A 26,346-nucleotide genomic window follows, 5' to 3' on the forward strand; every position below is an offset into this window, starting at 1 on the left:
TGGCATCTGGGAATGACTCAGAGCAGGGACAGTCAGTGGGTGGAACTGACGGGACAGGCTGAGGTGGAGCAGCATCTATAAAGAAGCTGGAGGGAGCAAAATAAACGTGCTTATTAATACAGATTGTTTCTGTATCAGTCCGAAATTTCTGATGGATCAGACCTTATTACCAGTAAAATGGTCATTATTTTCAAATCTAATCCACCGTTCTAAATGTGTTATGTCACAAATAGTTGAATATGAATTAAAATGAAAAACACCACAGTAACTTTAAGTGCTGTTATTAGAGACAAAAGTAAATTTTTCCACCTTTTCCTAAATTGCTCCTGGAAAGCATGGAAGTGAATTTTATTTGCCCGAGGTCAAACTCAATCTTGTTCACTGTAATGGCTTTTTACTGGACTTAAAGTACCTGCGCCATGGCTATTATTTCCACCTGATCTTTCACTTTTAGAACAAGTCATGATAAAAAAGGTGGATTGGGAAAACTGTAACAGAAGAATAAAGTTTCTTATCTAACAAGTCTATGCTTTATTGAGAAGTTTCTAAGGGCCTGCAATGATCCAGGACATTTTTACAGAAAAAGAATAGCATCTTTATTTTTCATTTACAATGTTGTTCTGACAAAAAAAAAGGATGTACTATTTTATTTTGGATTGGATCAGTCGAAAAAGACATTTTCTATCATTTCTCTAACCCATTGTTTATGAGGGGAAATTATTGCAACTACACGGTGCTGCCAAACAGTATAGTACATAAAAAAAACAACATTGTTCATGAGTTGTTTTTTTGTTTGTTTGTTTGTAATTTACAGCAAAATAATTCCATCAATAATAAAGCCATAAATAAAACACTCAACATTTCAATCAAACTAATAAGTCTAGTTTTTTTTATTTAAATAACAAATTATTGTAGATCCTGAAAAGAGTCTGATATATTTTATTAGCAGAAAGGTGTATTATTTCCTAATTTTTGGGTTAAATGATTTTGCTTTTTTGTTTGTGTAATTTATGTTTTTTTTTTTTTTTTTTTTTTGTCCAGCTACAACAAGCTACAACAAGAAGTTAAAACAAAACAAAACTCTGTTGTATTAGGCAGAGTTTAATAAAGGAATGGCCGTGCCCAAATCAGTTATTAAGTAAAATCTCTCTGGATGCTTATAATTTTTGTGGCTTATAATTTTATATAAATTAATTAATAAATGTGGCCAATAAAAGAAAAAAATACTTTATTTTTTATGTAACATTTTAAAAATATACTAACAGAAATATTTCCTTGCATCAGTGCATCTGTATAATAATAAGCATTATAACTGTAATTAAGAAATTTAATTGTTTTACCAGCAGAACCAACAGACTGATTTTCTCATTTGAGGTAATTGACCAATCAGACAGTAACCATCATTAGTGATTATTATACTAAACTAATAAACAACATAAGCGGTTGTTGCTGATTCAGCTCTTAGTCAGTAAAATAAAACAATCAGAAACGTTTCAAACAGAACTGCTGGAGAGAATCTCCCATTTAAGCTCTTTCCTTATCCGCCCTTTAACAGCAGAGGATCCAGTCACGTTTGCTCTCCAGCAGATGCTTATTCATCCAAGGGGCAACAGTGACAGCATCAAGTGCACTTTGGGCGGGTGGGGGGGTGACGCATGGCATGACTTTTTTTCCTTTTTTTTTTTATTTAGGGGGAATACGGGATATTGGAAAGGGGGTGGGTGGGGTGCCATAGAGGCGCACCTCCTGCCACCAGCTCCCCTCAGTACAGCAGAGCGGTGCGGCAGGGGCTTTCCCCCTCCTCCTCTTCCTCCTCCTCCTCCTACCCACGCATGAATGAGTGGACCCGCACACGCGCGCGCGCGCACAATCACGCATCAGCCGCAACAATACTATAAGAGACAACAGCAGCCTGTCCGGTAATTGCCACATATTAGCTACCAGCAGATCATTTTACCATTTATCAAAATGCAATTAAAAAAACATCTTTTTTATTATTATTATTATTTTTAATAAAATGAAAGTGAAAAGAAGCACCGTTCAGTCAACTGAAAGTCTCTCAGCATCACTTCTAGTTAAAAGACATTTGAAGCTGCTGTGTTTTTATAAATGTCCATTCAGCAGAAAGCCTCCTGCGCGTGGACAGCACTTTCCCCGGCAGCTGACAGCCTGCAGGCTCTAGGTAACATTATTCCACCGTTTCCCCCCCATCCTTACCTCCCACACACAGCAGGGACATCTCTGACAGCGGCGTGAGCGTCCCCGGCTGTCCGAGGTTTGTTTGCTCTGTCCTTTTTATGGAGAATTAGCCACAGAAGGAGGAAAAAAGAAATAATCACTGAAGCCGACAGGAATGGTTACCCTGAAAGGTAACAGCAGGGATGAACAGGCAGCATCTCTGCTCTTTCCTTCTGCGGGACTGTTGCTCTTTTAAAGACGAGGGCAGGACAGACGGGAGTGGATTCCTGGCCCCCCTCCCCTCTGCTTCCTCCTCTGCATTGCCTCAGCTCTCCGCCGCTGCTCCTCCTGCGCGCACAGCCATCTTGTTTCAGCAGCATCCACCGGGCTCAGGCGCGAGGACAACTCCCCCGTGCCTCACCGCCCTGACGTCACGGTTGATGGAGAGCAGGCTGAGAGGAGGAGGAGGGGGGCAGGTCCTCCAGGATGCACAGAGGGAGGGATGGGACCATATAGCATCATCCTGAAGGAAGCAATGCAGCCTGCACTGTAAAGCAATGGTGGTTCATCCTACAAATGTTAGTGGGAAGGGTTGGCCTCAGACACAATCAGGGATGGGTCAGCTTGCATTGTCAGGAACTATCTCTAAGTTACATGCATCCAAGTCACAGCAGAACTAACTGGCAGTGCTTTCAAGAGAAAAAAAAGAAAAAAGCAACACTTTGAATCAGATTTAAATTCAAATCAGGTAAACTTCTGGAGGACACTGCGGGGGCTATTCCTGCTTATTTTCTCTATTCGCGTTTTGTAAGTGATTCCTTATAGATTTGCATTTGAACAAGGTCAGTCCATCTCCACCTGGATGGAAAATAAAGGCACCAATGCCACAAGATCTGCTTTATCTCCCAGCATTTAAGAGATTCACAAAACTTGATTCGATCAAATCAACATGCATTTTGTTTAAAGAAGGGGTTCCCAGTATTGGTCCTCAAGTACCACTGCATGCTCTGCGTGTTCTAGATGTCTCACTGTGGCAGCACATGTGCTTCATGAGCTCCTCAGGAGCCATCAAATCCTGCAGAAGCCTCTTAGTCATAACTTCCTATTAGTTTGGTGTGTGGCACCAAGGAGATGCATAAAACCTGCAGGACAGTGGTAATTGAGGACCAGAATTGAGAACAAATCGGTTTTGGGGTTCAGGGTTTCAACATTGTAAGGTATGATCCATTTGTTGACAGCTCAGTGATAGGGAATGTAGGGAGGTATACAGTATCCAGGACACAGAGACCTGCACAGGTTTAACAAGAACATCCTGACTGCCATTGATTATCGGGATGAAATCCTTAGACCCATTGTTGTCCTGCGTCCATGAAAATGCCTGGCCTAATGGGTCAACACTGTGCAAGCAGTTTGTTAAAGAATGAATGAATTGTCGCCAGCGACAGGGCTCCGTACTACCATGACCTACATCCAATAGAACATCTCTGGTACATCATTTTAGGTCTTTCTAATAGCCCCAGGTTCATCTGTGATTTGGTCAGTATTTTAGAGAACATCTCGTAAGAAACAAGCCATGATGCTCTGAAACATACATAAAAGTACAACTACTGGAAACCATTCTGAGTAGCTGCAGTGACATTCAACCATACAGAACTAACCTGCCTCATCAGTTTTTCAGCTCCCTTAAAATAATGTGGCATCATTTTGCACTCCATATAAATATAGTTATCCAGCAGTATGTTTTGTCATGCTCTCAATCTGGATCATATGTGTTTGTCCAAGTCTCCCTTTAGTTTAAGCTGGGTTTTGTCCCTTTACATATCTATTTTATATGTTTTACCTTTTTCAAATCTCACTTTCTAGTCACTTAAATAAAGTCTGCAAACAAAGGTGTGCCACTAAAACAAAACATATTAATTGCAGACAATAGACCCAAGAGTCGGCATTAACAAGGTGATAATCCTACAAAATTCAAACTATGTCTGCATATAGAAACTAGGGGATGTCCTAAAAGTTTCTCCCTTTACAAAGGAGCAATTGTTGGATGAAGAGCAGTGGCTATAGTTCAGGTTGGTAATGGAAAGGAGAGCTCTGGAAACTTCAAAGTTCTATAAATAACAAACACCAGTCTCAACGACATATTTGGGTTTTAATTAAACACAATCCTACTTTATTTAACAGGGTGTTGGAATCAAATAAGTGGTTTGCTCAAGTTTCTCAAATCTCTGCATTTGTGATCTTTGCTATAATCTGCTGTAAGTTTAAATAATCATTCGATTTTAGAAAACAAAAATTAAGTTCTATATTTTCACCATGATTGCAATCAAGTGGTCACTAATGATTTATGAAAAATTATGACTTCATCCAGCTTGTTTCTGCCAAGGATTTTTTATTTCTTAATCCCTAGCAAGCCCGAGGTGAATTTACTATATGTAAATGTATGCATTATTTTAAACTGCAATTACTGCAGCATCAGCTTTTGCTCAATCTCAATCATAAAGTGATCCAAAAAAATATTTGGTATAATATTTTTGCTTGATGCCACACAATGGCAGTCCACTGCTCCCCAAGGGGATGGGGAGTAGAGAGTGAATTTCTCCATTGTGGAATAATAAAGGGATTTACATGACATCTGTTAAGTTACAGAAATTCAAAAAGGGTGATAAGGAAATTGTGATGATGGAATACAAAAGGCAGGATAAAATGGTTAATTATAATTAATATAATAACTGCTGTATATAATGGCAAATACACTTCCTTGTTGCGCAACTATACTGAAATATTTGTAGTCTTTGTCGTGCTTCAAAAGCATTTATGGTGGATTCTATTAAGGTGACCAGGTCCTGCTGCACCAAAGCATCCCAAAACCATGACTCACCATCCTATAATACTGCTATATAATGCTGTCTACCCTACCTTTTTCCTCAAACGTTTGTATGTAATCTCTCTCAATTATATATATATATATATATATATATATATATATATATATATATATATATATATATATATATATATATATATATATATATATATATATATATATATATATATATATATATATATATATATATATGTGTGTGTGTGTGTGTCTAGCCCTCAGAGTCAGACCCATTTTTCCAATTTCACTATCAAACTGAGTTATTGCAAAGTGTGGACATTTTGATGGTCCTCACATGCTATTTTGCTAATGGTTAGGTTGGGGGCTAAGGTGTCAATTGGTTAGGGTTAGGGTGAGGTATGCATTGGTGATGGTTAGGTTAAGGGTTACTTTTAGGGTTAGGGCATAGAAAGGGTTGAAAATGACTTAAAATCAATGGAAGTGAATGGGACTCAACACATGGTCCTCACTACCATGGCAGAATGAGTACGGCTGTGTGTGTGTGTGTGTGTGTGTGTGTGTGTGTGTGTGTGTGTGTGTGTATTTGTGTTTGTGAGAGATGGAAACTGAGGTAAAATTCCTTTTGCACCAAACGTAGCCTATAAAGTATGTTCTGATATCGATTGCTATTTATGTACCACACCACCTAGTGACCAAAATGTGTAACTGCATCCCACATTTCTCGAGAACGTCCATGTTGTCAAAGTTGTAACACCTTGAAATTTTGTCGTAGTTCCTTCAAGAGTTGATGTTCATTTTATGAGTCATCAACGTGCCCAGTCATTGATATGTTTATTTATAGATATCAAACATCTGAGTTTTTTTCTATTTTTTCCCTTTTTTTGTGTGTGGCGTTTTTAGTCAGTGCTACTTTATTTGTGTTACATTAAAATACTGTGGAGTCTTTCTAATAAACTGACGCCGAAGCGTGAAGAGTAACCGGTTACTAAACAGCTGATTATCATCGGGCAGTAGATTGGTCTCCCCATGACACATTAACTTATGTTTAAAAACTATAAAAAGAGAAAAAAAAACACCAGAAATAAAATCTTGTATGATTAAATAAAGTTTAAAAGTGATTACTAAAAACGTTCGCAATAAGAGTTGTAAAAAAAGGAGATAGAGGTCTTGCAGTACCGATGATAAACGCCAGGGGGAATAAAAGGCCCACGTGAGCGTGTGGGCCACCGAAATTACGGAAAGCGATGAAGTTTGTTGTTTACGCCTACAGCAGGTTGAAGATGGCCGCTGGAGACAACAGCGGCAGGCCTCCTTGCCTTAGTTACTCCGGCCCGGGTCCTTTAGGGAACAGCCAGCCCAGCAACAGCGTTTTCTCAATGCCAGCATCCAACGGCGGAGCGGTCGGTGCTGCCGGGGGAGCGCAGGGAACGACGAGGCGACCCAACCCGCAGTTGGGGCCTGCCGGAGCAGACGGCGGCGGCGTATCGAGCGGAGCTCCGCCGTCTGCGCAGAACCCCCTGCAGCCGTCCGCTGCGTCAGGTGTTGCTTCTGTCGCAGCCGGAGCCATGGCCTCCCCGGCGTCCAACATGACAAGCGGCGCAGCGTCGAACGCCTCCCCGGCCGCTGCGCCGAGCGCCACTCCGGCTGCAGCGTCCGTGCTTGTGTACAGAGAACCGGTGTACAACTGGCAGGCGACAAAGAGCACCGTCAAGGAGAGGTTTGCGTTTCTCTTCAACAACGAGGTGCTCAGTGACGTTCATTTCTTGGTTGGCAAAGGAATGGGCGTTCAGAGAATACCAGCTCACAGGTAAGAGGATTTATTTGAGCTGAAACTTCCAGGTTGTGCTGAACGAGCTGACCCCTCCTCTTGTTGTCGCATTGGTGTGTCAGGTTTGTCCTGGCTGTGGGCAGCGCAGTGTTTGATGCTATGTTTAACGGCGGCATGGCGACCACCTCTACGGAAATCGAACTTCCGGACGTGGAACCAGCTGCCTTTCTGGCTCTGCTAAAGTAAGGACTTTGCATTGTAGCCCAATTGTATATAGAAAGTTTGCATGTGCAGTTAACAGCATCCCCATCCACGTCATTCATAAAAGAGGAGAGGATTAAATCTGTTGATGTTTGTTTCAGGTTCCTGTATTCAGATGAAGTCCAGATCGGCCCTGAAACTGTGATGACCACCCTATATACAGCCAAGAAGTACGCAGTCCCAGCCCTGGAGGCTCACTGTGTGGAGTTCCTGAAGAAAAACCTCAGAGCAGACAATGCTTTCATGCTGCTTACTCAGGTCTGCCTCCTGGCCTAAATATTCAGCACTCAAAGCACTTGAGGATATATTTTTTTAATCACTTCACTTCTTCATCTGTTTATCATAAATCTCGGTTACATTGTGAACTTTATGATCTACTAAGACATTTGCTAAAATCGACAGTAGGGTTGGTAATTGATAAGATTTTTACGACTCAGATTCCCTTATCGATTCTGTTAAACAATGCGATTCCTTATCGATTCCCTTATCGATTGTGTGAAACGATTTAATTCTCCTATCAATTCTGTGAAACGACGAACTTGGTAAGTGCACGCTGACATTCGTCCTTCGCCTGGGACATTCTATTTCTGCCTGTCTTGGCAAAAACAGAAGGCAGTGAACAGGAGATGCCAGCCTCTCAGCCAGCCAGGCTACCCGTCTCGTCACAGTCATCTAAATCTAATGGAGAAGGCATCTGTTTAATGAAAAAGCATTACTGTACAATTTCAGGAAATAAACTCATCTCCCCCTGATTTAAATAAACGAGCATCAAACTTAATAACCCCAAAGAGAGGTAGGAAATGGGTTTATTTACAGAAATAGCATATGATTTACTGGGAACCACATTAAGCGCAACCAGTGATATAAAACTCGCTACTCACCACCAGAGTTGCCTTCCATGCTGGTCGTAACTTTAGCTTCTGTCCGGAACCATTAAAAACACAGCATTTGTTAAAATGTACACCATGTTGTCTGCGCAGGTGTTTCTGCATGTTGGATGTATTTCCTCCCGTGGATGTAATTGCCACTTTGATCGCAAGGTGCCTTGTTGCCATCTTTTTCTTCCTTAAAATGAAGCCAAACTTTCGATCGCTTTAACCGATGGGACACCATTTTTTATGTTTTGCTTTTCTAGATTTATGCCTGGTCACGTCCTACTTGCTTACTGAATGCCTTGTGCGTAACTTGCGTATAAAACGTGACCTAAGTTGTGCTGCCCAGCGCTAGGCTCTGGTGCTGCCTGGAACTGCTAACAAAATTGTTAAGCGAGCTGCCAAACGGTGCCATGGAATTGAAACACATGGAAGCGGTTCTGAATAGGAACCGGTTTTCGATTCCCATCCCTAATCGACAGTGAACTTGGGAAGTTTGAGTCTTGATAAGTCTGCGCTTTAACACAAGGTTTGGCTCCATTGTCAAAATGTACAAAGAAGTGTGGAGATAAAACTTATCACATGTAGGTAGGTCTCATTAAAGTTTTGGGAGCATTTCAAAAGTAAAATATACTCCTAACTCAGACCAATAAGTATGTTCTACAGTTGTTGAAAGACATTTTTATGCTCATTTTTCATCGCTTGGGAGGAGAGAATGGAAACTCCATCACGCAGGAGCGTTGACTCCCTTTGTGTTTGCATAAAAACAGATCATGTTCTAAAGTTTGTAATGAGCCATGTTCTCTTCGTTTCAGGCTCGTTTGTTTGATGAGCCACAGCTTGCCAGCCTTTGTTTGGAGAACATTGACAAGAACACTGGAGACGCTCTTGCTGCTGAAGGTTTCACAGACATAGATCTGGGTAAAGACTCATTTTAAAGTTTTGTTGTGATGGCTTAAGGTTGTATCACCCCTACGGTTCGGTTTAAAACTTGTGGTTTACCTCCTCCAGATACTTTGGTGGCAGTGTTGGAGAGGGACACTTTAGGAGTAAGGGAGGTGCGTTTGTTTGGAGCCGCTGTTCGCTGGGCTGAGGCCGAGGCTCGCAGGCAGCAGCTTCAACCCACTCCAGAAAACATGCGTAAAGCCCTGGGAAAAGCTCTCACGCTCATCCGCTTCCCTCTCATGACCATCGAGGAGTTTGCAGCAGGTTATATAAAGCTCTCATCACTTCTTCTGTTTTGATTAACCGCTCCGACTTCAGTCTCCATTTATGCCTCCTCTCCTTATCCTGCAGGTCCTGCCCAGTCTAACATTCTAACAGACAGAGAGGTGGTGAGTCTTTTCCTCCACTTTACAGTAAACCCAAAGCCACGTGTGGATTTCATCGACCGTCCTCGCTGCTGCCTCCGCGGGAAGGAGTGCAGCATCACCAGATTTGGCCAGGTGGAGAGCCGCTGGGGCTACAGCGGGACGAGCGACCGTATACGGTGTGTTTATCAGGGATGCAAAGCTTGGACACAGATTTATTGCTCTGAATCTTATGTGGGATATGAAACATAATCTGGTTGCAGTAGCCTGCCTGTGGTAAAGGATCTAGAATGGTCATTAAATGATTTGAATCAAAAGTTTTTGTGATACAGACACTCTAAGCAGTTATACCTGCATACTGTGTTGTATTTACATCTGCATCTTTTTTGTTTCACAGGTTCTCTGTTAACAGAAGGATTTTTGTGGTTGGATTTGGACTTTATGGATCTATTCACGGACCTACAGACTACCAAGTCAATATACAGGTACTGACTGATTCCTTTCCGTGTTTATGGAGTCCTACAAAAGTATTCATGCCTTCTTTTGTTCATTTTTTCACATTAAAGCTGCTAACTTCAATTTATTTTATTAATTCCTTAGAAATAAACCATAACATGGTGTTGCATATTTGTGAGGTGGGGGAATATGATACTGATTAAGAATTTAAAGGAAAACTAGGGAGTAGTTTGTACTGTGGCTTGCAAAAGTAGTCATGCCCCGTAACTTTTTCTTCGTGACATTACAACTAAAGGCAAAAAATATATTTTATTGGAATGTAATGTGAAATATCAGACAATATGGTGTACAATAAAGTAGAAATAAATGTATACACATTTTAGTCAAGGCAAGTTTATTTGTATAGCACAATTCAGCGCAAAGACGATTGAAAGTGATTTACATGAATTAAACAATAAAACAGAAGAAAAAGAAAAGCAAGTAAAGATAAAACATGATTAAAGCAGCTAGAGAAGAAAATAACAGCTGGACCACAACCTTAAACTAAGTATACCTCAGTTACCAGTTTAACTTCAAAAGTCAAAGGCAGCTCCAAATAATTGGTCTTTTAACTTTGACTTAAAAGAACTCAGGCTTTCAGCACTTTTGTAGTTTTTTGTTCCAGATAAATGAAGCTTAGGAACCAAATGCTGCTTTTCCATGTTTGGTTCTAGTTCTGGGTGAACAGAGTTGGCTGGAACTGGTCTGGGAGGTTGATACACTGACAATCAATCTGTTATGTATTGAGGTGCTGATCCCTTCAGGGATTTATAGACTAGCAGAATGATTTTAAAGTCTATTCGCTGAGCTACAGCAAGCCAGTTGAAGGACTTGAAAACTGGGCTGATGTGCTCTACTTTCTTAGTTCTAGTAAGAACACAGGCAGCAGTGTTTTGGATCAGCTGCAGCTGTCTGATGTGGACTTTTTGGGCAACCCTATAAAGAGACTGTTGCAGTAATAAAAGATACTAAAGATACATTCATTAATGAGTTTTTCTAGATCCTGCTTGGACATTAATCCTTAAATCCTGAAATATTCTTCAGGTGATAAAAGGCAGACCTGGTAACTGCTTTAATGTGACTCTGAAGGTTCAGGTCTGAGTCCATCATGACACCAAGATTTCCACCATAATCAGTGGTTTCTAGCTGTAGTAGCTAAAGCTTTGTGCTAACTCTGGATCTCTCTTCCTTTGGTCCAAAGATTATTACCCCAATTTAAAGGATTTTTTTTATTTATTTTTTTTTTACAAATAAATTGGAAGCAGCCTTTTGCAGAAGTATCTGTCCATTTAAATTGTTTTATTGTAAAATAAAGGCCCCTAGTGCTGCATAAAAAAAGCTGCTCTGTGAAGGCAATACGAAATTTGTAAGAGAATTTTCATGAATAATCTGTTGTGATCAATGGTAATGTATATTTGAAAGTATATGGATATAAGTAGATTTTCTTGTAGGGCTGGGCGATAGGATGATACATATTGTACGGAAGATAGAAAAGTGTCTGTCGTGCTAATTCTATTCTATCATTTCTAACACAATTGTATCTCGTATTCAAGCAGATATTTCCCATGGTAGACTATGACGAATGTATTAGTGTAGCCACGTAGACTACACACAGCTTATAAGTGATCAACAAGATTTATTTATTTTTTTAATCCACAAAGAAGCGCCGTCCTGTGGTTTTGCAACATGACGCTTCTTTACGGCTTTTGGCTCACGCGGGTTTGCGACATGCTTTACGTTACTTAACTCATGAGAGATGGAGACGCAGGAGGCTGAAGTATTAAACCTGTGGTCGCAACACACAGAGACAGCTACGCAGGCACCCCAAGATGAAGACATTTTACCAAAAAGAGGGTGCATGTCTGTGATTTGGTTACATTTTTAATTTAAGAAGTCCAACACGGAGTAGATAACGTTCATTTGCTCCCGACGGCAACACGACAAACCTCTTCTATAACCCATGGGCGGATCTACAGGGGGGCAAGGGGGGGCAGCTGACCCCCCAATATAGAGCCTTGCCCCCCCAGCTGCCCCCCTAACTTTGATGATCCAAAAGCTGTACCTGTAAACACAACCTGCCACTATGTTCACAGGCTTCTCAAAACAATACATTTACCAAAAGGTTGCAATTTAGTTTTTTATTTTTAATGTATTATTTGCCACCGTCCCTCAAATACTTAGCTACGCCCCTGATTCAAAACCCCCGGGTAAGCTTTAGAAAAACAGCATGTGTCGTCAAACCTTCCCCTCGGGATTTGTAAGGCACTCTTCCTTTTTTTGTTAAGAAAAAACGCAATTTTAAAAAAAATTTTTTTATTATTTTTATAAAATAATTAGAGTTTTAAATATTGTATTTAAAAATTGTATGTAAAAATATATGTGATAAAAAAATGTTGTAGGAATTAAAAATTTGGTTTTAGTATTATGTTGTTGTATGTAATGTATATTTAATATTGTATTTAATTTTTTGATGTATTAATATTGTAAGTATGTTTGTTGTATTATTTTATATTATGTATGAAGGTTTTTTATGTAAATAGATGTAATATAAAGAAATTTAAAAATAAAAAAAGATGATATTTTTATATTTGTAGGGGGGGGGGTTTAAATATTTTTTATTTTTGGGGGTTTTAAATTATTATATTATTAAATTTAATATGGGGGGATATTAAATGGTAGGTATGAGAGTTGAAACATTTTTTATTTTATTTTTTTGGGTATTATTTAAATTTTTAGAGTTTATTTATTTGTATGTAAATAATATATGTTTTAAGATTATAAGATTAATATATATAAAAATTTATTGAGATATTTATAATATAAAATGTTATAATATGTTATAGTATATAATAAATAATTTATATATAAATATAAAATTTTTTATTATTTATGTTTAATTTATTAAAAACTATTATATTTATTAAATATATATTGTAGTGTATATAATATAAAATTATGTATTTATATTTAATAAAATAATATTGTTAGATAGGTATATTACTTGATATTAATTTATTAAAATAATTTAGTAATATCTGGAATAAACATCTGATATTGTAATTAATATTATGTTTATTGTTAATTAATTAAATAAAACTATAAAAAATATATATGTATTTTATAATATATATATATTATTATAATATATATATATTAATTATAATAATATATTATAATATATATATATATATATTTATAATATATTTTAATATTATTTATTATATATTATATGTTTTAGTATTAATATATTATAATTATTATATATATATTTTTATTATATATAGTATTATATATATATATTTAATTATAATTATAAAATTTTATGTATATGATGTATAATATATAATATATATATGTATGTAAAAATAATATATAAAATATAAAGTATATATAAATATATTTAACTAATTATTAATAAATATATTATTGTATATATATTAATAAAATTATGTATATTTTATAATATATATAAATGATAATAAAAAATATACATATATATATGTATAATATAAAAAATTTATATAATAATATATTAAATAAAAGTATTATATAAATATATATATATATATAAATAACACACAATACACGATAAAACTACAACCACAATGACAAGACAACACCATGACAACACATACCATAACATACATACACAAAACATACATAACACTCAGCACACACAACGAAAACACATACATACACAAACATACATAACACATACATACCACCACACATCACTACACACGAAAACAAAAACAACATACATACACAAAAATACACCAACAAAACTACACACACAACATACATTACACACATACATACAACTACATACACACATCATCCCCAATAAATACATACCACATACAAATACACACATAATACACTATACATTACACACATAAATATACAAACATACATACACACACAACAATAAGATACACACACACACATACATAACATACTAACGTACAAACAAAACACATATATACAAACCATACAAAAACAAATACATACATTTACACAACACACAACACAGAAACACACAAACAATACACACACTTACATAACCCCAAAACACAACATACAGACACAATACATGCCACAATATAAACAAAATAATACTACAACATGATTACACACACATACTACAACACACACTTTTACATAACCACACAAATATATAACACACAAAAAAAAACAACCACTTTTAACATGACACCTAAAATACATACATACAAACACTAAAAAAATAATAACCCTTAACATACATACACACCACAATTACATAACAACGACACACGTATACAAACCCATAAGAATCAAAAAACCCATAATAAACGAATAATTAAAAAAAAAAAAAAATAATAACAAAACCTTTTTAATAATAAAATAATAAAAAATAAACAAAATAAAAAAAAATAAAAATAAAAAAAATTTAATATAAACAAAATAAAAACAATAAAATTAAAAAATAAAATTTAAAAAACCAAATTAAAAAAAAAAAAAAAAAAGAAAAAAAATAAATAAAAAATAACCTAAAAATAAATAATAAATAAATAAAAAAGAAAAAAACCCCCCCCGAAAATAAAAAAATTAATATAAAATTTCCCCAAACCCAAAGCCCCAACCCCCCTTTAAAAAACCCCCCAAATTTTAAGCCCCAAAGGGTTAAACCCGGGCACCAGCAACCCGCGTTTTCCTTTTGGAAGGGAACCCCGTCAAAAACCCGGAAATTTTAAGGACCACCCCCCCATCCACAACCCCCTTAAAAAAAACCCAAAAAAAAAAAAATGAAGGAACCACCCCTGGAGGGGGGAAAAAAACTAACGGACGGGGTCCGCGGATGTTTGAGCGAAGAGGTCGCCAACTTTCTGCAGAGTCAATCACTACAGACCTCCAAACTTCATGTGGCCTTCAGATTAGCTCAAGAACAGTGCGCAGAGAGCTTCATGGAATGGGTTTCCATGGTCGAGCAGCTGCATCCAAGCCATACATCACCAAGTGCAATGCAAAGCGTCGGATGCGGTGGTGTAAAGCACGCCGCCACTGGACTCTAGAGCAGTGGAGACGCGTTCTCTGGAGTGACGAATCGCGCTTCTCCATCTGGCAATCTGATGGACGGGTCTGGGTTTGGCGGTTGCCAGGAGAACGGTACTTGTCTGACTGCATTGTGCCAAGTGTAAAGTTTGGTGGAGGGGGGATTATGGTGTGGGGTTGTTTTTCAGGAGCTGGGCTTGGCCCCTTAGTTCCAGTGAAAGGAACTCTGAATGCTTCAGCATACCAAGACATTTTGGACAATTCCATGCTCCCAACTTTGTGGGAACAGTTTGGAGCTGGCCCCTTCCTCTTCCAACATGACTGTGCACCAGTGCACAAAGCAAGGTCCATAAAGACATGGATGACAGAGTCTGGTGTGGATGAACTTGACTGGCCTGCACAGAGTCCTGACCTCAACCCGATAGAACACCTTTGGGATGAATTAGAGCGGAGACTGAGAGCCAGGCCTTCTCGTCCAACATCAGTGTGCGACCTCACAAATGCGCTTCTGGAAGAATGGTCAAAAATTCCCATAAACACACTCCTAAACCTTGTGGACAGCCTTCCCAGAAGAGTTGAAGCTGTTCTAGCTGCAAAGGGTGGACCGACGTCATATTGAACCCTATGGATTAGGAACGGGATGTCACTTAAGCTCATATGTGAGTCAAGGCAGGTGAGCAAATACTTTTGGCAATATAGTGTATATGTATGTGTATATATATATATATGTATGTGTATATATATATATGTATGTGTATATATATATATATGTATGTGTATATATATATATGTATGTGTATATATATATATATATATGTATGTGTATATATATATATGTATGTGTATATATATATATGTATGTGTATATATATAAATGTATGTGTATATATATAAATGTATGTGTATATATATATATGTATGTGTATATGTGTATATATATATATGTATGTGTATGTGTATATATATGTATGTGTATGTGTATATATGTATGTGTATATATATGTATGTGTATATATATGTATGTATATATATATATATATATGTATGTATGTATGTATGTATATATGTATATATGTATATATGTATATATATATATATGTATATATGTATATATATATATATATATGTATATATGTATATATATATATATATGTATGTATATATATATGTATGTATATATATGTATGTATGTATGTGTATATATATATATATATATATATATATGTATGTATGTATGTATATATATGTATGTATGTATGTATGTATGTATGTATATATATATATGTATGTATGTATGTATTGTAGTATATGCTACTTAACTTATAAGTTCCATGGCCCTACAGTGTAGGCTAATGAAATACAAGGATAACCAGAGGTTTTCACATATTGACTTTTGCATGCAAATATTACTTCATAGGCCTAGCCATGAAAAGGAAGGCTAAAAGTGGGGATATAACCAGCTTTTTTGCAAAGAAAATTCCAACAAGTACACAAGAGGAAGAGCGCAAGGGAAATGAGGGAGAAGGCAGTAAACTGGAGAGCCCAGGAGGGTCAGTGCAGGAAAAGACTGAAGGAGACACAGAAATAAGTGACGAAGAAGAGGAAATACATGAAGGAGACACAGAAATGAGTGAAGGAAATGAGGAAATAAGTGCAGGAGCTGAGGAAAAAGAAGAATCAGTGAGAGATGAAGAGGAGGCTCCAGATTCAGAGAGAGGAACAGACGCAGGGAATGATCAGGAGGAGGAGGAAGATGACAGAGAGGAAGAGGGTAGACCTGAAATTCTCCCTGGACCACATGGTATGTTTTTATTATTCTTCTATATAAATTGCCATACAGAGGGATAATATATGTAATGCCACATATGCATTAGCTATGTCCATGTACTGTTCAATTGCATTAGATAATCATATTTGGCACTCTTTGTTTTTTAAGATATATCAAAATGCAAAGGTGATGCAGCAGTGCAGCCTGATTTAAAGACATTTCCAAAGACACAACATGGAGCAGCAAAAAGAAGCTTCCACAGGGAGTGGTACAGTTCTTGGCCATGGCTTGAATATTCCATGTCTAAAGATGCAGCATTCTGCTTTGCATTCAGACATTTTGCACATTTGAAAAACAGTGTATTCACTTCAGAAAATGGCTATTCTAACTGGAAGAAGGCCACTTCCAAAGACAGTGGGTTTAGTGTACATTCCAGAGCAGACACACATGTGAATGCAATGATTGCATGGAGTGAGTTTAAAAGAATGGCCAAGAAAAACACAACTGTCTTGGGAATGATGGGAGATGAAAATCAGAAACAAGTAATCGAAAATCAAAAGTACATCAAAACTTTAGCTGAAACCTTGCTGTTGACAGCCACTCAGAATATTTCCCAACGTGGCCATGATGAATCAGAAAACTCAAAAAACAGAGGAAATTTCCTTGAGATTTTAGATCTTGTGAGTAAACATGATGCCTTAGTGAAAAAGCGGCTGTGTCAGGGTCCCAGAAACGCTAAATACACAAGCAAAAGCACACAAAATGAGATTTTGGAGTGTTTAGCAGAAATGGTGAGAGAGGAAATTATAAAAGAGGTTAGAGAAAGTGAGCACTTTTCTATTTTAGCTGATGAGACTAAAGACATTCAAAAAAAGGAGCAGCTATCTCTGGTCGTACGATATTATTACAATGGTGTGGTTCAGGAGAGCTTCCTTGAGTACCAGAATTTAGAGCACTTAGATGCAGTAAGTTTGAAAGAGAAAATTATTTCATGTCTAGAAAAGTATGGACTGGAATACAAAGAGAATCTGGTAGGCCAAGGCTATGATGGGGCTGCAGTCATGAGTGGCAGGTGCTCTGGGGTCCAAACAAGGGTTAAAGAAGTTGCCAAACATGCATTTTATGTTCACTGCAGGGCACATTGTTTGAATCTTGTCATTGTGGACAGTGTCAAAAATGTCCCAGAAGCTGCATGTTTTTTCACTTTGCTGGAAAGACTGTACACATTCATGTCAGGCTCATATGTTCACATTAAGTGGATGGATGTTCAAAAAGAAATGTTCAGTGGTGTGCCACCACGAGAACTTCCTAGGCTAAGTGACACTAGATGGGCCTGTCGCTATGCTGCATGTAGAAACCTTATGGACAGGCTGCCTGCAGTAATAAGAGTGCTGGATGAAATTTCAGATGAGGCTAATCCACAGAGAGCTGTAGACGCAAGAGGACTTCGTTCTCAAATGGATTTTAATTTCATAGGGCTCCTTGCAGTCTTCAGAAAAGTTCTAGGTGAAACTAAGATTTTATCTGAGATGCTCCAGTCAACTAATGTGGACCTTACCAAAGCAGCTGACCTTACTGAAACCCTCAGACAGACATTGGAAGATTATCGTAAAGAGGAGAGCTTTAATGACCTGTGGAGTACAGCAATTGACACATGCAATGGTTGTAACATTTCTATTGTCAAATCCAAAAGAACCAAACACACATCTAGGATACTACATGATACTCTTTTAACATCTACACTTGGACAGCAAACACACATTGACAGCAAAGATGCCTTTAGAATAGGTATATTCATTCCCATCATAGACTCAATGATCAGTGAAGTGGACAGGCGCTTTTCTAACTCTAGCAGTAAAATTATGAGGGGTATACAAGCTTTAAACCCATCCAACAATGACTTTTTAAAGGAAGAATTAGTTTTGTTAGTGGCTGAGGAATACGGCTCTGACTGGCAAGACTTAAAAACTGAGATACACCAGGCAAAAAGACTTCTTGAAAGAAGCAGAGCAAACGGCAAAGTAAACCCGTCCAGTCTGACGGAGTTTGTGACATTCTTGGTGCCTTTTAAGGAGGTTTTCTTTGAACTTTTTCGCCTGTGCAAGATTGCTATTGTTTTGCCAGTTAGTACTGCTGGGTGTGAGCGAAGCTTTTCCACTTTAAAGCTTGTAAAAACTCACCTGCGCTCAACCATGGCAGATGACCGTTTGAGAAATCTGGCTGTTCTCAGTATTGAGAAACAGCGTGCAAAAGCACTAGATTTAGATAAGTTTGTAAAACGTTTTGCTGCTAAGCACAACAACCGTCGCCTTAAGCTTTTTTAAAGAAATGGCTGACCATGGGTCATTTGTGGTTTCAGGGCATAAGTTTTTAGGTAGAGTATTGTCCGCTGTTTCATACTTGTAGTCCACTGCATCTTGGACACAATTATTATAACAAATAAATTAAAGGGATTTTGCTTGTTAGACTTTTACTTTTTAAAAGATGCAGGTTTTTTTTTGTTCGATCACTGCACTTTGCTAATTCTGTTGTGAATTTAAAAGAAAAACTTTGTAGTGTGTAAGGGCATGATTAAACAACAACTACTGTAGTTTAAAAGTGTTTTGTGTTTATTTGGTTAAAGCAGCTCACATATAAGGATTCCCATGTACCGTCTACTTCTGCCACCCTGCCAAGACCTCTTGCCACCCCTTTGCCCCCCCATGTAAAATTTTCTAGATCCGCCACTGCTATAACCTAACCAGTAATTTCATTTTAATACCTGTAGGATTTTGAAAAAATGTGAAGGATACTGTAGCCCTACCTCCGCCTCATCTTATGCATATATATTGCTGCACTACAATTTATTTTTCTAATTTGTGACGGTTCTATAAATGTCACTTCAAAATAAAGTTGAAAAAGTAAGCAATTGTATTGTTTTGTCATATTTTTCAGAGATTTGCTGAAAATGTACTTAATTGGGGCATATTTTGATATATATATATATATATCGTTATTGTGATATAAAATAGTCCATATCGTGATATATGATTTTTTTCCATATCGCCCAGCACTATTTTCCAGTATAGTTTGTTTTTGGAAACAAATTGACAATATCAGTCTTTACAAAGCTGTGAGACAAATGATTAGTATTCATATCTGCTGGAAGACTGAATACAAATTCATCCTTTTTTACAATTTCAATTGAAGCTGTATATTGATTATTCTCCACCATCATGTTTGTTAATCTCATAAATTGGCTCTAATTAGACTGAAATGAATTGAGGTGCTTTAAATTAGTGGTTTCATGCCATCTTTGATATTTGTGTCTTTTCCAGATAATCCACACAGACAGCAACACTGTGCTGGGACAGAACGACACGGGCTTCAGCTGTGATGGGTCAGCAAACACCTTCAGGGTCATGTTCAAGGAGCCGGTGGAGGTTCTACCCAGTGTCAACTACACTGCCTGCGCCACACTGAAGGTCAGCAGGAAGAGATCAACGATTAATACAGGAAAGAACCCACACTTTGAAAAATGTGTACTTACCTTGTTTTCTGTGTGTCTGACAGGGTCCTGACTCTCATTATGGGACCAAGGGAATGCGAAAGGTAACGCATGAGTCATCCTCTACCGGCACAAAGACCTGTTTCACCTTCTGCTACGCTGCGGGCAACAACAACGGCACTTCGGTAGAAGACGGACAGATCCCAGAGGTCATCTTCTACACATAGTCGCCCCCAGACGTCCCAGAAATCTTCCATCAAATGTGACAACCCGACACCAGCGCAAGGCCACACCTCTGCAGCCATACTGGGGACTAATCTGTCAGACTCAAACTGTTCCCTCCTTACAATGTGTGACTGTTAGCTGCATGGGAGGACAAATAGCTGGTGGACGACGTGGCTTGTTGCGTGAGGCGACGCCTGTCGACTACCTTAGTGCTCTAATTTTACAAGCTCACTGAAACCAGCTGGGAATGATGCAGAGATGTCTGATCTGGAGGGGGTCTCTCAGATTATTCACAGTATCATTGTCACTGCTTCGGGTTGACAGCATAAAGCTTGACACAGGATTATTATTTTTTAAATCTGTAGGATCCTCCTCCTCCGATGCTTGATGGCAAAGGAGACCCAACTGTAAGATTGTAAAGTTTAACAAATTTGCCAAGATGAATCCTTGTAGCGTTTTGTACAGAGTCAGCTCTGCATCAACTGTAACTTCCACTCAATGATGGACCTCATAGGCTTCATGAAACCTTGAATTTGAACCAGACTTCATGACAATGTTAAGAGGTATGACTAAGATGAGCATTTTTTTCTGTTTTTTACTTAACAGTACAATCTGTGATTTCTTGTGTCTTTGCTTGGTAGTTGCCTATACCTGGTATACATTGCACTTCTTGGCCTTGCCTTCCTTTTATTTTGTTGCTCTGTGAATGCACACTAACTTTTTTTTTTTTTAAGCTTTATTTTAAAAGTTGTGGGTGGAAGAGATTTTTCTCGTGGTGCCGAAGTTGATGGGTTGTATATTAAAGTGGCATTTATTAATTAACAGTATATATGTAACTTGAATTAAATGGAAATTAAAATGTGAGGAAAAAGAATTGTGTGCAGCTTTTTAAAATAAAACCAAAGACAAAAGTGAAATTGGACACTAGCAGTAAGAGTTGAGGACTGTTAGCCATTAGCATTCATATGTTAAATCCAATAGGTCCGTTGTAGATAGAAGTACCAAAAGGAGACATTAATACATGGTTTCCATGGTCGTAGAAAATTGGGCATTTTGAAAAGGTAACATTTTCAATGCCCTGGAGATTTTTTTCTATTTAAATGGCCATGAGAAGACCAACATCTTTGAATAGACATTTCACAAGATTGAAGGCTGACTACTTTTTTCAATTGGTTTGACATGTTTTTGTGTTTTCTGTATGTTCTGCTCCAGTTACAGTTTTTATATCTCACCGGCCACTTTATCCAACTGCTCATTAACACTTAATTTCTAAGCAGCCAATCACATGGCGGAAACTCAGTGCATTTAGGCATGTAGACACGGTCAAGACAATCTCCTGCAGTTCAAACCGAGCATCGGTATGTGGAAGAAAGGTGATTTGAGTGACTTTGAACGTGGCATGATTGTTGGTGCCAGAAGGGCTGGTCTGAGTATTTCAGAAACTGCTGATCTACTGGGATTTTCACGCACAACCATCTCTAGGGTTTACAGAGAATGGTCCGAAAAAGAAGAAACATCCAGTGAGCGGCAGTTCTGTGGGCGGAAATGCCTTGTTGATGCCAGAGGTCAGAGGAGAATGGTCAGACTGGTTCGAGCTGATAGAAGGGCAACAGTGACTCAAATAACCACCCGTTACAACCAAGGTGGGCAGAAGAGCATCTCTGAACGCACAGTACGTCGAACTTTGAGGCAGATGGGCTACAGCAGCAGAAGACCACACCGGGTGCCACTCCTTTCAGCTAAGAACAGGAAACTGAGGCTACAATTTGCACAAGCTCATCGAAATTGGACAATAGAAGATTGGAAAAACGTTGCCTGGTCTGATGAGTCTCGATTTCTGCTGCGACATTCGGATGGTAGGGTCAGAATTTGGCGTCTACAACATGAAAGCATGGATCCATCCTGCCTTGTATCAACGGTTCAGGCTGGTGGTGGTGGTGTCATGGTGTGGGGAATATTTTCTTGGCACTCTTTGGGCCCCTTGGTACCAATTGAGCATTGTTGCAACGCCACAGCCTACCTGAGTATTGTTGCTGACCATGTCCATCCCTTTATGACCACAATGTACCCAACTTCTTATGGCTACTTTCAGCAGGATAATCCGCCATGTCATAAAGCTGTAATCATCTTAGACTGGTTTCTTGATCATGACAATGAGTTCACTGTACTCAAATGGCCTCCACAGTCACCAGATCTCAATCCAATAGAGCATCTTTGGGATGTGGTGGAACGGGAGATTCGCATCATGGATGTGCAGCCGACAAATCTGCGGCAACTGTGTGATGCCATCATGTCAATATGGACCAAACTCCCTGAGGAATTCTTCCAGCACCTTGTTGAATCTATGCCACCAAGAATTGAGGCAGTTCTGAAGGCAAAAGGGGGTCCAACCCGTTACTAGCATGGGGTACCTAATAAAGTGGCCGGTGAGTGTATATATATATATACACTCTTAAGTGACTGTGGAGGCCATTTGAGTACAGTGAACTCATTGTCATGTTCAAGAAACCAGTCTGAGATGATTCCAGCTTTATGACATGGCGCATTATCCTGCTGAAAGTAGCCATCAGAAGTTGGGTACATTGTGGTCATAAAGGGATGGACATGGTCAGCAACAATACTCAGGTAGGCTGTGGCGTTGTAACGATGCTCAATTGGTACCAAAGGACCCAAAGAGTGCCAAGAAAATATTCCCCACACCATGACAACACCACCACCAGCCTGAACCGTTGATACCAGGCAGGATGGATCCATGCTTTCATGTTGTAGACGCCAAATTCTGACCCTACCATCAGAATGTCGCAGCAGAAATCGAGACTCATCAGACCAGGCAACGTTTTTCCATCTTCTATTGTCCAATATCGATGAGCTTGTGCAAATTGTAGCCTCAGTTTCCTATTCTTAGCTGAAAGGAGTGGCACCCGGTGTGGTCTTCTGCTGCTGTAGCCCATCTGCCTCAAAGTTCGACGTACTGTGCGTTCAGAGATGCTCTTCTGCCCACCTTGGTTGTAACGGGTGGTTATTTGAGTCACTGTTGCCCTTCTATTAGCTCGAGCCAGTCTGGCCATTCTCCTCTGACCTCTGGCATCAACAAGGCATTGCCGCTCACTGGATGTTTTTTCTTTGTCGGACCATTCTCTGTAAACCCTAGAGATGGTTGTGCGTGAAAATCTCAGTAGATCAGCAGTTTCTGAAATATAGTATATATAAAGTATATATAAATATAGTTTCAGACCATCCCTTCTGGCACCAACAATCATGCCACGTTCAAAGTCACTCAAATCACCTTTCTTCCCCATACTGATGCTCGGTTTGAACTGCAGGAGATTATCTTGACCATGTCTACATGCCTAAATGCACTGAGTTGCCGCCATGTGATTGGCTGCTTAGAAATTAAGTGTTAACGAGCAGTTGGACAGGTGTACCTAATAAAGTGTCCAGTGAGTGTATATATATATGCAAATGTAAAACTAAATCCAAGTAAAGTGATATGTGACGTGCATATATGTCAATTACAGGGAGGGGGGGGGGTCTGAATCACTTATAGAGATTGTTATAGAGATGGTAGCAGTTATTTTTGTAATCCCAACATTATGTTAAATGTTGGTATAAACATTTTCATACCTGTTTGAAGGTAAAAAATGTGGTTGTATATTACATAAAGTATATATCTGATTTTAACTGTAGGCAGTGTGCCCCTACCCCCAGTCCTAATGAGTTACACACATATCACATATATATGTAAGGAGAGATAAACATAATTTTACAAATTTATAGTAAATTTAGGCAAATTAGCTAAGTAATAAGATCCTTGTAAAGAATTACCGGTTTAGTTGATTTTCCCACTTTAAAAAGTGGCTTGGAAAAGGTAAAATCAAGGTCAAGGTAAAATAACTCTTGGCACGTTAATAGTAATAAACATTTCTAGAAACTGATTAACATAAAATTTACTTATAATTAAAAAAAATATCTCAGTAATATCTAGGATTTCTAGATTAGCTAGAAATTGATTTGTTTTGCTTTTTGTATTTTCCCATCCTGAATAAATTCAATTTTTTTCCTCTAAATGCCCATCAGTGCTGAGTTATCCTGCAATAAAGATTTGGCTTCATATAAACACTCTGTATTAAAAAATAAGGTCTTCTGTCTTCATGCAGGTACATTTAAAGCTGGAAAAGATTTATTAGGTGTTTATATGGTGTTTCAGTTTCACAGAAAGGTAGGTTATATCCACTGTTTCAACTGGATTTATCACCTAATGTTCAGACGCCCATTAAAACTGTATAGCTGTATTAGTGTGCAGCCATCTGTGGGTTCATTTAGACACTGATGACTCATGTGGCAGAGGAAACACAAGAGGACATCATGGAAAAGCACTACCCTCAATATATATATATACTTTTTTCCAGGGTGTCTTTGCAATGCTGAATTGCTTCATAACTGAAAACATATATATATATATATATAGGAAGGAAAGGAGGGAGTTACTGAGACTATTCTAGGCCTTTAGAAGGAGGAGGACAACTTGCCGTGTTAGGGATGAATTTTGGTCCACCAATTTATGGTTCACATGGTTTAGACAAATATTCAGTTTCCTAAAGAAGTGATTCAGGCTTAGACTATCACACTAACATGTTTGAATGCAGGCATTTTGTTCTATTTCTAATATGTTTTTAGCTTTGAGCTAGATTTAATGCAACAGCCCACCTTCAAAATTCCACCGTTCTCAAATATTTTCAGAATGCTTGGGGGCTTGGTGAGATGTTCTTTTCCAAATGTGAATCTCCTCTTGGTTTTGTCCTGGGGCTCCTCCTTTGGAAGCATTTTCTTAACCTTCTCACTTTTGCATCACAAAGTCTGGCCTTAATGGAGGTAAGTGGGGCCTGCAGTTCTTTAGATATTATTTCCTAGCTCTTATTTAAACTCCTTGATGACAATGATGCACACCTTGTGTCATTTATACAGGCAGCCTACTTCAGGTTTCACCACTGTTCCATGTTTATTCTATTTGTGACTGTTTCACATATGTTATTTTCTTTAGATTGGGCTTTACTGTGCTGCTTTGTGAGATTTCTTAGCCTTCTTCGCCTTGTCAGATGAGCTTGCACCTGCCAGTATTCAAGCTTGGTTGTAGCTATTACATGGTTTAACCTTTTTATTTCAAATGAACACTACAGCAAAGTGGTAGTGAGGTATTATGTTTATACTATGGCTTTTTTCTTAATTGTAAGTACAAATCCAACTAAACTCTTAACAGAGTTCTATATATGGATCATTGTCGTATGTTGGCTTTGAAACTTCATAGTTTAAAAGTTCAGTCAAACATGCTGAATGATATAATTGTTTTGCAATTTTAAACTAAGAAAACATGTATTAGACACAGTGGTATGAATGTATTTAAAGTTCCTACATAGGTTTTTTAATTTCAAACAACTTCTTTTAATGCAAGTAATATAACTTTTTCTCTAAATAACACATAATTTCTCTTTTTAAAAACTTGAATTAAGGGATATGGACAAATGTTCCATCCTACCTCAACACTGAGAGCCTGAAATCAGGTTTTAATTGGAATGTACCTGAAATTAAATGTCTCTCTAATTGGACAGATTTGATCACATATCCCTGTATGTAAATTGTATCTTTATGCTGAGAGGACAGTTAAGACATGACAATATAGAAAGTGAATGAAAAATGGCTGAGGGGAAAACTACTGTTGATTATTTAAAAGAGAGAAATCAAACATTTTTCTTAATTTTCTTTAGGCTAAGTTGATTGGAATAAGTTGGAATCTTTTGATCCCAAGCCCCATAAAAGTCTGATGAATTCAGCATAACCTATTCAGTTAAATAATAACATTAGTGATACAGTGTTTATTTATTACTTCAGAGGTCTTTTACTCTTCTCAGTAGAAATAGGTCAAACTAAAATGGCTTCTGTTTGGGGGGCCGTCTGTAGAGGAGAGGGGCACAGATGACAAACCGCTCCCTTCCCCATGAACCTCTATGTAAAAGGAGGGAAACAGTGGAAAAAACAGGCCATGATTATATTTTAAAATGGTTGCATAAATATGGTGCAATAAAAAAAGGACATTATTCAAAATTACTTC

General features: G+C 38.0%; 2 protein-coding genes across 3 annotated transcripts in view; one reads left to right on the forward strand and one right to left on the reverse strand.

Moving 5' to 3' along the window:
• LOC119773497 (protein unc-13 homolog A-like) overlaps positions 1–2,612 on the reverse strand; it is a 52,324-nt gene extending 49,712 nt beyond the window's left edge. Inside the window, exon 1 of one of the 2 annotated variants that reach the window (XM_038270475.1) lies at positions 2,218–2,612. In XM_038270475.1, coding sequence (XP_038126403.1) covers positions 2,218–2,239 — 22 coding nt within the window. In that variant the 5' untranslated portion in view covers positions 2,240–2,612. The remainder of the gene's footprint in view (positions 1–2,217) is intronic. The other variant, XM_038270482.1, reaches the window with a different exon arrangement.
• Positions 2,613–6,264: 3,652 nt separating this feature from the next.
• LOC119773508 (BTB/POZ domain-containing protein 2) lies at positions 6,265–21,114 on the forward strand. The gene is made up of 9 exons (XM_038270495.1): positions 6,265–6,827; positions 6,911–7,030; positions 7,151–7,307; positions 8,737–8,842; positions 8,933–9,130; positions 9,218–9,410; positions 9,629–9,716; positions 19,846–19,992; positions 20,081–21,114. Exons 1-9 carry the CDS (start codon positions 6,265–6,267, stop codon positions 20,240–20,242), a joined length of 1,734 nt encoding a protein of 577 aa, XP_038126423.1. The 3' UTR covers positions 20,243–21,114.
• The last annotated feature ends 5,232 nt before the right edge of the window (positions 21,115–26,346 follow it).

Source organism: Cyprinodon tularosa, unplaced genomic scaffold (genome assembly GCF_016077235.1).
Source record: "Cyprinodon tularosa strain WSP-4 unplaced genomic scaffold, ASM1607723v1 ctg12, whole genome shotgun sequence".
NCBI classification, from domain to species: domain Eukaryota; kingdom Metazoa; phylum Chordata; class Actinopteri; order Cyprinodontiformes; family Cyprinodontidae; genus Cyprinodon; species Cyprinodon tularosa.